This window comes from Euprymna scolopes, chromosome 3 (genome assembly GCF_053919585.1).
Source record: "Euprymna scolopes isolate OS-2025 chromosome 3, ASM5391958v1, whole genome shotgun sequence".
In the NCBI taxonomy this organism is placed as follows: Eukaryota; Metazoa; Mollusca; class Cephalopoda; order Sepiida; family Sepiolidae; genus Euprymna; species Euprymna scolopes.
Window position 1 is genome coordinate 79,265,729 of NC_136484.1, and position 15,069 is coordinate 79,280,797.

Consider the following 15,069-nt stretch of genomic DNA (forward strand, 5'->3'; position numbering starts at 1 on the left):
TAAAGTAAAAAAAGGTGCTCAAGTGAATCAAAGGTTCTTAAGTAAAAAAAAGTGCTCAAGTCAATCTAAGGTTCTAAAGTAAAAAAAAGGTGCTCAAGTGAATCAAAGGTTCTAAAGTAAAAAAAAAGGTGCTCAAGTGAATCAAAGGTTCTAAAGTAAAAAAAAAGGTGCTCAAGTGAATCAAAGGTTCTAAAGTAAAAAAAAGGTGCTCAAGTGAATCAAAGGTTCTAAAGTAAAAAAAAAGGTGCTCAAGTGAATCAAAGGTTCTAAAGTAAAAAAAGGTGCTCAAGTGAATCAAAGGTTCTAAAGTAAAAAAAAGGTTCTCAAGTGAATCAAAGGTTCTAAAGTAAAAAAAGGTGCTCAAGTGAATCAAAGGTTCTAAAGTAAAAAAAAAGGTGCTCAAGTGAATCAAAGGTTCTAAAGTAAAAAAAAGGTGCTCAAGTGAATCAAAGGTTCTAAAGTAAAAAAAAAGGTGCTCAACTGAATCAAAGGTTCTAAAGTAAAAAAGGTGCTCAAGTGAATCAAAGGTTCTAAAGTAAAAAAAGGTGCTCAAGTGAATCAAAGGTTCTAAAGTAAAAAAAAGGTGCTCAAGTGAATCAAAGGTTCTAAAGTAAAAAAAGGTGCTCAAGTGAATCAAAGGTTCTAAAGTAAAAAAAAAGGTGCTCAAGTGAATCAAAGGTTCTAAAGTAAAAAAAAAGGTGCTCAAGTGAATCAAAGGTTCTAAAGTAAAAAAAAAGGTGCTCAAGTGAATCAAAGGTTCTAAAGGTTTCGGAACAACTTTACAGGGGTACAACTGATCATGATTTGCGCGCAGATTTTTGAGGCATCCTGAGATCCACCAAAAGAAATAGTAACGCCCCGGTGTAGTTTCAAAAACGGCACCCCGAGTATAATGTCCATACAGGAGTCAGGAAGCACAGTAAGGTTAATCCCTTTATATTTGCAACCATTGAAGAAAATGTTCTCGGTGCAATATTCAGACAGTTTAAGGGAAACGGCAGATGATGCCATAGAAATTACGGAGTTCCATTTTATAGTGGGCAGTCTCATTGTTTTGACAATGCGAGCACTGATAAAATTATCAGAACTGCCGGTGTCTATAAGGGCAGTTAACCTTTTTCCTTTTAACTCCACAGTTTCGGTGATAGGAGAGCAACTATCACCACCTTTAGTGCGGCCCTTATGATAGCAGAAGAAGAACATGAAGGTGTTGTTAGAGTAGAACGGCAAACTTTAGAAAAATGCCTGAGTTTACCACAGCTTCGACATACCTTATCGCGGGCAGGGCAAAGGGGGCGGTCATCCTTAATGTGACGTCGCCCTCCACAGTTGTAGCACTTGCCGCGAACAGGAAGGGCAGCAGAGAACTGTACAGAGTCAAATTCCATTCGAGAATCAGTTGGAACAGAATTTTTAGAAATACAAGTGGCCTCCTCGGCAGAATCGACCAGCACATTTTTAGTTCCCGTAGTAGAAGTAACAGCGACTGCTCCAATCTGAGAGGCATACGATTCCGCGCGAAAGTGAGCTTGTTCTAAAGCCCTAGCACATGGAGTAGCTTCTGTGAGAGTTAGAGTGTCTGTTTCAAGGAGCGCACGTATCAATGAGGACCAGAGGCCACAAATGAATGCATCACGGACAGATTCATCCCTGTAAATGGTGGCCGTTACGTCTTTAAAACAACAGTCCGTGGCAAGTCGATTCAAGGCCTGAAGGTATTGGTCGACAGACTCGCTTTCTTGTTGCAAACGCGTGGAAAGCAGATGTTTAGCATGAATAACGCTTAGAGACTTGTCGTAAACGCCTTTCAATAATTCCACGGCATGTTCAAAACCAGAGCAACCTTCGATAACGTCAGCAACAGAGGGACTGATGTTTAAATAGAGAACTTCTAGCTTATCAGGGGTTAACGAAACAATAGTTGATAAGTACTAATTAAAGTTGCGGAACCATAATTCAACAACACTCAGACACCAAACTGCATTAAAAATGATAAATTACTTTGACGGAGACTTGAACTTTCCAGCTATTCTTATGATACATTATATAGACCAGGTTCCCTTAATAGCTCTGCAGATACTCTTTCTCGTTCAAGCTCTACTTCGTGTTCATTATCACTAAAAGATCTACACGCAGCGCTCTGTCATCCAGGAGTATCGAGGCTGAATCATTTTGTGAGACAGAAGAATCTACCGTTCTCTATGGAAGATGTTAAATCCCCTTTTGAATGCCTTACAATAGATTTCATGGATCCAAAACCATCTACAAATAATTGCAAATACTTACTCGTTATCGTAGATGAATATTCACGTTATCATTTTGTCTATCCATGCCAGGATATATCAACAAAAACTGTCATAAAATGTCTCCAAAATTTATTTACCTTCTTTGGTTGATCAGATTCCATCCATAGTGATCGAGAAAGTCAGTTCATTTCAGGTGAATTAAAAGAGTTTCTCTGGTAACATGGAGTTGTGATTACCCATTCAACTCCATACCATCTAATCAGCAATGGAGAATGCGAGAGAGTAAATGGTACAATTTGGAAAACGATAAAACTTGCCCTTAAGACCAGGCAACTGGGTGATCATCATTGGCAAGAAGTACTCGACATTGCTTTGCACTTTATTCGATATTTTCTTTGTACAGCAACTAACACAACTCCAGAAAGAATGTTCCGTTTTTCGAGAAGGTCGGGTACCGAATACACCTTCCCTGAGTGGTTGCAAGGAGGCCCAGCTCTCCTTAGAAAGTTTGTCCGTCGACACAAGTCTGACACCCTAGTGGAACGAGTAGAAATAATATCTGCAACTCCCAATTTTGCCAGAATTCTTTTCTCTAACGACCGTCAGTCAACAGTCTCAACAGAAGACCTAGCTCCCACTGCTGCCACTGACCCATCTTTTACAAACCTGGGATCTCCTGTCTTCACCGATCATTGTAAACCACCAGATTCTACCCCATCAAATAGCTATGAACCGGAGGTGACTGATCAACAGGAACCCTCTAAGAATAATGCCACACCACGAAGTGTCCAGAAACAGAAGAGCAGCAGCAGTCAGACTCGAAGAAGGATGCTTTGAGATTTCTTCCAGAATCAACAAAACGGGGGCGGATGATCATCCGTAACCCGAAATTTAAATAAACACATGACGAAGAGTATTATGATGTTATGTGTAGTGTCAGTACGCATGCGCCGTATAGATTTAAAAAATAACGTTAGTAATTGGCGCATTCGTTCGTTCTGTTTGACGTGAGTTTATTATGCATCCCTACTGGTTGTATTTTATGTTGAATAAACCTTTTGCTCATTTAAAAAGATCTTCATCTTTATTACACGACTGTTTGTAATTTTTTTTAGTAACAAAAATATTGTGACATCGGCAAGAAGAAAGGAACACAAACACAGATGAATATATTATTTTAAAAAAAACTTGTATTTGTAGGGAAAGAAAGAAAAACAGGAAGAAAGAAAGAAAGAAAGGTTCTTGCAAAGAGTCGGGGGTTGTGGAAACTTATCTGAAACAGTTTTATATTTCCTGGGTCATTTTGGCTGAGTTGAAGAAATAAAGCATTGATTTCTGTGCTTCTGTTGTTGATCTAAATCCTCACACATGTCCTGGTGTTTAGATAACAGGTAGAACAGACGGGAAACGTGTTTTCTCTAGGGATTCCAACAAGCAAAAACAGGAAGAGACTTTGTAAAACCCGCTCTTGAAAGTGTTCCGTCAACATCTAAAAGGGTTGGGTGTAATTGGCTGTTTTTCATCCAATCGTAGTGCACCCAGTTAGCAACTATGTAATCATTTCAATGCTCTTACATTTAAGTATACATTTAAAAAGTTTTTATTAAAATATTTACTCTAAAACTGGCTTTCCACAAATATATTTATTCCAAATTGAAACTCCTATATATACAGTAGCGTCTAAAACTAAGGGATAAAATTTTAAAACCTAATATTTTTTAGAAATAACAAGTGTGAAAAGCTGAAATTTTGACAACTGGTATTCGTTATCCATAATAACATACTAAGATTTGAATCATTTGCAAAGGATAGAAAAAGAATTATAACAATTATTTTTTTATTTTCAAAATAGGAACGTCCAAAAGCAAGGGACAAAATTGAGAAAAACAATGTAAACAGCCAAAAAACAATAAAAATACATGCACAATCAATATTTAGTAAATGAACCCTTGCTCTCAATGACAGCTGCACATCTTCGACTACAAGAACGGATCAGTTCTTGACACTCCTCGATACTAATTTTAGACCATTCTTCTTGAAGCTTCACCCACAAATACTCCGTGTTAATGGGATTTCTTTCCATAACTTTTACTCCAAAGATTTTCTATTGGATTTAAGTCAGGACTTTGCGGTGGCCAATCCATAATTTTGAAATCTTGCTCGTTAAGGTAACTCATTACCAACTTTGCCTTGCGACATGGGGCATTATCTTACATAAAGGTAGCCTTATCGAAACCTGAATTCTGTATGATTGGCACAACATGATCTTCAACAATGTTTTTATAGATCTGCGCGTTTATACGAGTTTGTAACCGGGCAAGAGGCGTTGTACTTTGGCTAGAAAACATTCCAAATACCATGACGCTGCCACCCCCAAACTTGACAGTTTTCTTAGTACACTTTGCACTTAATCTTTCGCCAATACGTCTCTTTACATTGTTTCTCCATCATTTCCAAATAAATTACTTGCTTTCATCACTGAAAAATACTTTTGCCCAATTTTCATATGTCCACATTTGCAAATACTAATCTCTTCGAACTAACAAGTGGTTTCTTCCCTGTGGTTCGATTAAACAGCCCTATTTCTTGCAGTCGTGTAGAAAGTCTGTCTAGACACATTAACACATGAGGTACTATTCATAACCCTTTTAGTTTCTGTGCAAGACTTAAAACGGTTCTTTTAATGACATGGGCTGAATTATCTTCTCTTGCCGAAGTTTTGCGGGGTCTGCCGGTGTAAAAAGCACTAACTATTTTGCCAGTATCATTGTAGGATTTAACAACCTTGTCTACAACACTCTTGGAACATTTCACTTTCTCTGAAAGTTCTCTAATGGCGTGCTTTTCCTTGTGTAGCTTCACAATAGCTTGTCTCACAGGGTAATCAAGTGTTTTGGCGTTTCGCCATTGTGCCGGCTGCTGCAACATTTACAAATGACTAAGTAAGATTTATTCTTTAAAGAAAATCAAAAATTTTAAATATAGCATACTGTTTACATTGTTTTTCTCAATTTTGTCCCTTACTTTTGGACGTTCCTATTTTGAAAATAAATTAATAATTGTTATAATTCTTTTTCTATCCTTTGCAAATGATTCAAATTTCAGTATGTTATTATGGATGATAACGACTACCAGTTGTCAAAATTTCAGCTTTTCACAGTTGTTATTTCTAACGAATTTAGGTTTTTAAAATTGTGTCCCTTAGTTTTGGACGCTACTGTATATAACCTTTAAACCCCCCTAAACATAAAAAATGCAAAAAATTAGGAGTTTTCTCACCATAACTAATCTAATCTAACCTTGATCTAAGTTCAACCTGGTAGGTCTGTACCAGTATCAAAACAAACAAGAAGAATAATTAATCGAAACAATAATAAAAAAAATAATTAAACATGAAAAATATTCTCATGAAAAAAAAATTCTTATAAAAATATAAGTTTTTTATGTTTTTCGTCAAATATTGGTTCATAAAATGTATATAGAGCGATTGTTTTTTTTTTTTAATGTTGTTTCATCACCCCCCCCCCCCATATTGGTAGTGTTATCTCGTTTTGATTTTGTCGTTTTCATTCGGTATCTTCGGGCTGTATATGTTAACAGCCGGAAAGTGCAGACGTTTGGGTCACAAACTGTACTAATATCAAGAAATATAAATAAAAAATTCCATGAAAAATCTAACAAGAAAAGTCGGGTACAGGAGGATTTCAATTCTAAAGTTGGAAACATTGTAGGGTCTACATTCGTACTTGATATGCATAAACAGGAATGCATTTAAGCTGATTTTCTTTATAAAGATAACACTGCGGACTTGTGTCTTTTTTGCACAAGTGCTAGTCATAGAATGGAAGACTGCTATGGAAAAGCAAATAAATTATCTCGAAAATGAGCAAATTGCAAATCTCGAGGCCATGCTACCGTTGAATAATGACGATAACGCTGAAACAAGCAAAAATAAGAATTTAAGCAACAAAACTCGCGGGCAAGGCAACACCAGATTATCTGAGAGCGTGAGTAAATAACAGGACGTATCTCAGATTTTAACGAAAAAAAGTAAATAACAGGACGTATCTCAGATTTTAATGAAAAAAAATATCTCAGATTTTAATGAAAAAAAATATCTCAGATTTTAATGAAAAAAATATCTCAGATTTTAATGAAAAAAATATCTCAGATTTTAATGAAAAAAAAGTAAATAACAGGAGGTATCTCAGATTTTAATGAAAAAAAAGTAAATAACAGGAGGTATCTCAGATTTTAATGAAAAAAAAGTAAATAACAGGAGGTATCTCAGATTTTAACGAAAAAAAGTAAATAACAGGAGGTATCTCAGATTTTAACGAAAAAAAAAGCAGACGTAAACGCTAAACAAAGCGAATGGTACAAAGGAAAACAGAATTATGAAAATATAGGCTAAATAAAAACAAAATCAGGCTGAACAGAGAACAGAGTAATGACACATGAGCGATCGAAAGTATTCTGTTCGTCACTCATCCATCTATCTCCGCTCAATATCAAGCGTCTCTTTGTCAAATACAGTGCGATTTTTATAGTCAAAAGAATTTGTTATTTATTTGATAAACACAGCAATGATTTGGTGCTATTAAGAATACAGTTGAAAGAGAAAACAGAAGCGGATCGAACAAATATGCAGCCGTATGTAACATTTGATGAAGCACATAAGAGTGGAAACAGTCCAAATGCTTCCACATTAGCACACAGGGACAGCCTAATATTTTACCAATAGAGGCAATTACTAAAGGGAAACACAAATACAAACTGAACTGCCTTTCATATAGGCAGTAAAAGGACTTATTTATCTAGGCGCCTTATTGAAAAATATACCTTTCCTCATTCCTGTGGAATATAGCATAAAAATCTTTTTAGGGTCTTAAAAGAAAAAAATTAAATCAAGTTGTTCTTATGGATGATAGATTCAGTATGAACTTAAGATTCGATAAATTTTAATCTGTTAAGAATAATTTACTTAACTTAAATTACAAACTAGCTTTTTACGGGCATTTCCCTGTTAAGTAACTGCAAACATTTTTATATGAAAATCAAAATACCCTTAAAAAGGTAAAAAGTAAAGATTTTCAACACCATTATCATGTCATAGTGCCATACTCAAACACTGGAGTGAATTTTGTCATAAACCTAATAAAGAATTACCTAGACGTGTTTGTTGATATTTTTGACAAATGTCAAGTAGAAAGGAATTTAGAGAAAACCAGCGAGGCGGCTTTGCCCGGACGTAACATACGCTTAAATATATTTTGATTTGTCCAGATTCCGTATATATTAATATAGAGTTGTGATTTGAAAAAAAAAAGTATTAATGTGAATAGAAACCGAACGCAAAACTGTTCCCATTCAAAGCTGGTGACGTTACTATTGTACCAACATGACACGCATATGAACTGATTAAAAATTAAAAATGAAAAATAAATTAAGATGAATGTATAAAATATATAACGGCAATTTCAATTTTAACCCATTGTTGACCTTTTAAAATTATTTTAACCGGCTGAAGACCCATAAAAGAACGACCAATAAATATATATTATATGAAATTTTGATATATTAGATGTTTGATGTAGATGTTTTACATATTAGATATTTGATGTAGATGTTTTATATATTAGATGTTTGATGTAGATGTTTGATATATTAGATGTTTGATGTAGATGTTTTATATATTAGATGTTTGATGGAGATGTTTTATATATTAGATGTTTGATGGAGATGTTTTATATATTAGATGTTTGATGTAGATATTTGATGTAGATGTTTTATATATTAGATGTTTGATGTAGATATTTGATGTAGATGTTTTATATATTAGATGTTTGATGTAGATATTTGATGTAGATGTTTGATGTAGATATTTGATGTAGATGTTTTATATATTAGATGTTTGATGTAGATGTTTTACATATTAGATATTTGATGTAGATGTTTTATATATTAGATGTTTGATGGAGATGTTTTATATATTAGATGTTTGATGTAGATGTTTTATATATTAGATGTTTGATGTAGATATTTGATGTAGATGTTTTACATATTAGATATTTGATGTAGATGTTTTACATATTAGATGTTCGATGTAGATATTTGATGTAGATGTTTTATATATTGGATGTTTGATGCAGATGTTTCATATATTGGATGTTTGAAGCAGATGTTTTATATATTAGATATTTGATGCAGATGTTTTATATATTAGATATTTGATATAGATGTTTGATGTAGATGTTTTATATATTAGATGTTTGATGTAGATATTTTATGTAGATGTTTTATATATCGGATGTTTGATGTAGATGTTTTATATATTGGATGTTTGATGTAGATGTTTTATATATTAGATGTTTTATGTAGCTGTTTTATATATTGGATGTTTAATATAGATGTTTTATATATTAGATGTTTGATGTAGATATTTGATGTAGATGTTTTATATATTAGATGTTTGATGTAGATGTTTGATGTAGATGTTTTATATATTAGATGTTTGATGTAGATATTTTATATATTAGATGTTTGATGTATATGTTTTATATATTACATTATTCATGTAGATGTTTTATTAATTAAATGTTTGATGTATATATTTTATATATTAGATGTTTGATGTAGATTTTCCAGGTATATCTCCAGAGCACAAAACTTTTTGTGATAAACAAAAATTATGAAATTTGAAAAATCCATTGAATTCAAAGATAACGCTTATCACATTAAAAGATGAGAACAAAATAAAGCTCAAGCAACAAAAATTACTCAATGACTATGTTGAGGTATTCCATCAGCAGGAGTGGGAAGATATCATTGAACGGTTTGAGGTGGCACCTGCGGATTTTTCAAAACATGTTTTGATACTCCATAGATCTGTTTTCAAGATGGATGAACAAATTACCACAAAGATTAGACTCATCTATAACTGCTGTCGAAAGACTGATGAAAATATTTTCTAAATGAAATAGCTTACCCTGGCATAAGTTTAATGGGTCAGGTGCTGTTGCTATTTAGGTCTTATAGATATGCGATGTTAGCAGACATTTGTAAGGCTTTCCTTATGATTAAAATCGGATCTCTTAAAGATCGTAACAGGTTTTGGTTTGTTGATGAAAGAAGAGAATAGGCTGGTTTGTTTTAGATATACCACAATTATTTTTTAGTTTAATGCTAGCCCCTTCATTTTGAATTTAATAATAAAACACCGTGCGCATACGTTTTCTGCTTATAACTTTGCTGATGTTAAAGACAAATTTCTATAGATAGATAAACTTGACTGCAAGAATTTTAAATCTTTAATGATAATTCCTAGAACATGATTGTCAACTCGAAAAGTTTTAGGATATAAATAGCCCACACTGGAAGACACACTTCAGATTTCAGGGTCACATATTGATCAGTTTCTAACGCAGTTTTAAATCACGATGCAGTACAAACCGAAATTGAGACGAATCGTGAAGAAACTCTCTTTCATCCAGACAGCTAATCAAACAACTTTTATATGCAACAATAATGATTTTGGTGAGGAAACTTTCTGGACATGAAACAACCCACAATAGAAGTTGTATAATTATACAAAAATTGTTTGTCCTATATCAATTACACGAGGTTCCACTAACATTTCAGATTAAGATTTTTTATCTCAACTGCTTTTTGCTCCATGACAGTGGCAAGACAAACACAACAAGCCTACCTTAAAATTCAATACAAATCTTGTTAGATCCTCGTTTGCAAAAAGGAATCCCCGTTTTGTCTCTGAAACAGAGCTGTTAACAACCTTGAAAAGTGACAGTCTTTCATCTCCAACAGGAACTGGAAGCAGGTTCATCTGTCTTTGAAGATATGAGTTTGCAGCTGTTTGGAGGGGGTCGATATGATGCCTTCTGGTGTAAAAGATTCAGTTCTCACATCGATATTACAGAAGTTCATAACTAATGTTTATGCAAGGAAAAATGCTTAATAAGAGGTCGGCAATTCAGACCTAAAAGTCTCTGGAGGACTTAAATAATAATTATTGAGCCTAATTATTTAGGCTTAAATAAAAGTCTCAAGGAGACGAACAGGAAGAGGCGCGCAATGATCCTCATTCAGAGCATTGAAGTTCCAGTCTGTAGCAGCTGAAACTTGCTACAATAGCAGGCAGGAGCGAAAGCTCGCAGCTCAAGATTTAAATCAACCGTCTCTCTGGCTTGTCCAATCACAAGCTCGCTCTCAACCACGTGATCGAGTACATAAAGGCAAAATCAACAACTCATCCTTCTCTTTCCTCTCTGCTTGGCCCCATGTTAACGTGGCTATCTTCAAACACCCACATGAACTTTCTTTATCATGCTACAGGACTGGTCTTGTCGATACACCGACACACACTCCTAGTATCCATTACAACATGTGAGCTCACTAAATACTTGTCCCTTTCTTTCTCCTTTAACCAGTCTCCTTTGTCCCGACAACTACACATGTATAAAAAAACTATTCTCTCCTTCAACAAGTCGGCATATTATTAAATCTATTTTTACACACAAGAACACTTCCAGCTACTAACTCGTTTCTTTCTTGTACACGAACGAAGATGACAAATAAAGTTGCTTTTGAATATAGAATGAAACTCCATTTCGTTGTCTTTATTCTATAAGTCCTTCATCATGGCTGTTTGTTGTAAAACTCGGTTCCATCTGTCATGTGTGGCTGCTTGAGTGGAACTAAAAAAAGAAGAGGCACAAAATGCAAAGAGTCCACAAAGGCGAACCTAACAGCAAATACTACCGGCCAATTTGATTGGTCCAAAGCAAATATAATAGGAGGCATGATGTAATTGTCAAATTTCTAACATCTTTAACTTTCTTCATGAGAATTCATATTGTGGTGTGATTCGTAGCATGTTCTAAAATATCTTAAATACTTTTCCGAATTCCTCGAATGTAGAACAAATATTATTAGACGCTGCACCCAATTATTGTGAGGTTCATGCTTATACAATTGATTTTTGTTGAAAAGTGTACATTAGCTTAAATAATCAAATCAAAGTTAATTTAATTATCTTCATGATTGAAACGTACATCATCTATGACGTTTGTTGTGGAACCTAGTTGCATACTAAAAATCTGCCTAAAAATTGTTGCTTCCAATGCAACACTTGAAACTATGAAGTACAAGTTGATTTGCCATGCTACATTTTAAGAACAGACTTATTTCCTTTCTGTCCTACGCGATTATTTACATCGGCTATATTAAAAAACCCAACGTTACGAAATGTTTTTTTTTTTTCACTATTTTGCGTGTCTAATTCCAATCGTTTCTTTCTAATTAAATAAAATTGTTTTATGCAATAATAAATTGTTCTGAAATAGCGTCGACTTGATTTCTGATTCCCAAAGGTCAATATTAATCTTAAAACACCCGTCGTCGAATTTATGACTTGGTAACATAGATTGCATTTGACTTAATAACGAATGCTTTTGTGCGAATGCAACATTAACTAGGAAAAATTAATGAAATGAATCCTTTTAACAAATCCAGTGTACATTTCATTTTTAAATAGGCCATCAAACACGATGTGTAATTATTTTTCTTTTTCTTTCTTTTTTTTTTTTTTTTTTTTTTCTTAGTAAAATGAAGTTTCCATTGATAACGCACTGGATTTGTGGTTAAAATGAATAGTATCCTTTTAGGTCGTTTAATTAAACTGTGGCGTCGTAGAAGCGAGACAGTTTGATAAGACTTTTGGAAAGCAATTAGATTGTCAACTATGATTTTAAAAAAAACTTATCTTAAAATAAAACTTCCCTGGTATCGGTGTTCCAATAACTGTACTTGAATTCATTTAACAGATGAAAATTAAAACAAAAAAAAATATTTCCTCTCAAAAGTGTGTACAGCACCTTTTCATTTTAGAATCAGGGCTACCAGGCGTTACCTGGGAGATTTTTTTTTTTTTTTTTTTTTTTTGTTTTTGCTATAATCTAATATTTTCCTTGTAAAACTTTCGACCAATCTCTCGGACTTATTTCTATCTCACTCTTTATACCTCGTTCCAACTGTATCTATCTAGATAGCTAGTGCCCTCCAATCATCCCATTCTCTTTTTTTTTTTTTTTTTTTACAAGGTGGTCACCACTTATCAAGGCCGGAAGCCACTCAGGGATAAGGGTTATTGTAAGTACAGTACGTTAGTGTGGATATTTAAATTGTCTACTTAAGGGGCGGTTCATCAGGAATTTGTTTACGTTGGACTTGAAGACATCCAAGTTGTAGTCAGGAGGGAAGCAGGCAGACGGAACAGAGTTCCACAGGCATGCAGTTCTAAGAAAGAAGCTTTGTTCATGGAATCTACGTTTTGATTTAGGCATAGATAAAGAGTGGGGAAAGTTTTCGACAGTGGTTTCAGCTAGACGGGTGTTTTTTGTAAAAGATTGGCGAGGGAGGACCAGAGATTGGAGTTCAGACAAGCACCTGCCACGGAAATAACGATAAAACAAAGATAGGCTTGCAACGTCTCTTCTGTTCATGTCTGTTGCAGGGAAAAGAAAAGGGCATCCCCCACTAAGCCACAAAGTCTATTTTGTACTCTGTCAAGGCAGGATAGGCTGTTTTTAGGAGCTCCTGCCCAGATATGGCAGCAGTATTCCATCCTTGGACGTACTTGGCTTTTATATAGATAGAGAATTGCATCAGTAGTGAGATATCTTCTGGAGTGGTAGAAGAATCCCACCATCTTTCCAGCGACCTTGGCAACAGACTTGATGTACGTGTTTCATTTCAGATCAGGAGTAAAGGTCAAGCCCAGAAGCTTGTCAAAACATGGGGCTTCTCCTAAACGAGAGCCATCGATTTCAATTGATGCCAGATGGGGATCAGAGCGTTGATGATGTAAAGATAGGAGTTTAGTTTTAGATGCATTAAAGGTAACCAGCCACGTCTTCCCCCACTGAACCACTCGTTCGAGATTAGAGAAGAGAGAATCAAAGAGAGTTTTGTCATTTACAGCCTTTGATTTGTTGCTGTAGATGGTCGTGTCATCAGCATAGATGTCAACGAATGATTTAAGTATGTGTTTAGGGAGATCATTGATGTAGATCAGGAGGAGAGTTGGGCCCAGGATGGACCCTTAAAGGACTCCAGCATTAATACTGCAGGCCTCTGATTTTTCTCCATCAGCCACTACTCTTATGAGCCCATCAGAGAGAAATGATTTTATAATAGAAAGAATATTTTCAGTTATACCGTAGCTGGAGATCTTGTGAAGTAGGCCTTTATGCCATACCTTGTCGAAGGCCTTTGATATGTCAAGAGCAATTGCCCTGGAAAGGAAGACTTTGTCAAGAGATTCACTGATCCTATGAGATATAATCGTTAGCACATCTGTGGTAGATCTTGCAGAATGGAAACCATATTGCGTGTCACTAAGAAGGTTATTTCTGTTGAGGTGTTTGACTATTTCTCTATTTAATATGGATTCCAACAACTTACTCATAACACACAGGAGACTTATTGGTCTGTACTGAGAGGGAGATTACTTCTCACCTGAGTTCTTAAATACAGGGCATACTGCTGAGGTTTTCCAGGGTGTTGGAAAGCACTTCTCCTTAAGGCAATGTTTAAACAGTTTCGTAAGTATGGGAGCAAGTTCTGGTTGAAGCTTTTTTAACACTATAATTGGGATGCCGTCAGGGCCAGTAGCTTTACTGGAATCAAGGTTCTTGATTAGCTTGGTGACCTCATGCACAGATATTTGTATGTTACCTAGCACGTTCTGTGTTATAGGAGGAAATATGGGGAGTTGATGGCCTTCGTCGCATAGGGTAGAATTAGCTGCAAAGTTCTTTGCACATAGTTTGGCCTTGTCTGATGCTGACGAGATGACCTCTGATCTATTGATAATGGTTGGGATAGAACGCATACTTCTGTTCAGGATCCTATTTGTTATTTGCCAAAACTGGTGGGAACCAAGCCGCTGATCAGCTACTTTGGATTTAACAGACTGAGCATATAGCTCTCTTGCATGTTTTATTACTCTTTTACAGTGGTTGTTGGCGTTCTTGAAAGCAGCTTTAGTCTCAGTGCATCTATTACGTTGGTAGCTATGGAAAAAGTGATTTCTGTGCACGATGGCAGCAGCACATTCTGGCTGTTAGGTTTTTGTTGGAATCTCATATCTGATCTAATATAAGAAATGATTTAATATAAGAAATATGAAAAAGAAAGCAAAAAGAAACAAAAACTGACTGACTATTTGACCTAGTTCTAATGTTGTTGTTTTTTAAATAATTATTCGTGAGAATGAAAGAAAATAATGTTACTCCCACTTGTTGCTTATTGGACCCTGAAAGGAACGAATATTACAGCATATTTTTATCATAACTAGTCCATAGGTCACACTGAATCTAATGATGTAAAGTTCTTAAATTTCTTACTTTTAGCCGACCAGATTGATTACTTTACAGTAAAACTTAATGGATATTATGTGCACAATGATGACCTTGAAGATGGTGATGTTAATTTTGCAATTTAAACTGGTGAAATTTATAGAATTTATTCATTTCATTTGTTGCAGTATACATGCTTTAAAGAAAATATTTTATATCATGTATTCAAATTTTAGGTCGATAACAATTATAGATAAACATGCTTGTAAGCATTGTTGCAGGTTACCACACGCGGTATATTGTCAAATTTTATGAGCCAGAAGAGTATTATTATTATTATTATTATTATTATTATTATTATTATTATTATTATTGTGTAGGTTCAATTAGATTTAGATTCTATAAACAATAACAAGAAGGAATTTAGATGAATAAAAACAAAGACG

General features: G+C 34.7%; 2 protein-coding genes across 3 annotated transcripts in view; one reads left to right on the forward strand and one right to left on the reverse strand.

Annotated features, from left to right (window-relative positions):
* LOC145256453 (uncharacterized) overlaps nucleotides 1-15,069 on the forward strand; it is a 136,761-nt gene that overhangs the window by 118,460 nt on the left and 3,232 nt on the right. The gene's annotated exons all lie outside the window — the stretch shown is intronic.
* On the reverse strand, nucleotides 760-2,496 carry LOC145261266 (uncharacterized). Its single transcript, XM_080119714.1, has 3 exons — nucleotides 2,483-2,496; nucleotides 1,272-1,650; nucleotides 760-1,179 (listed from the first exon to the last, which is right to left on the reverse strand). Exons 1-3 carry the CDS (start codon nucleotides 2,494-2,496, stop codon nucleotides 760-762), a joined length of 813 nt encoding a protein of 270 aa, XP_079975840.1.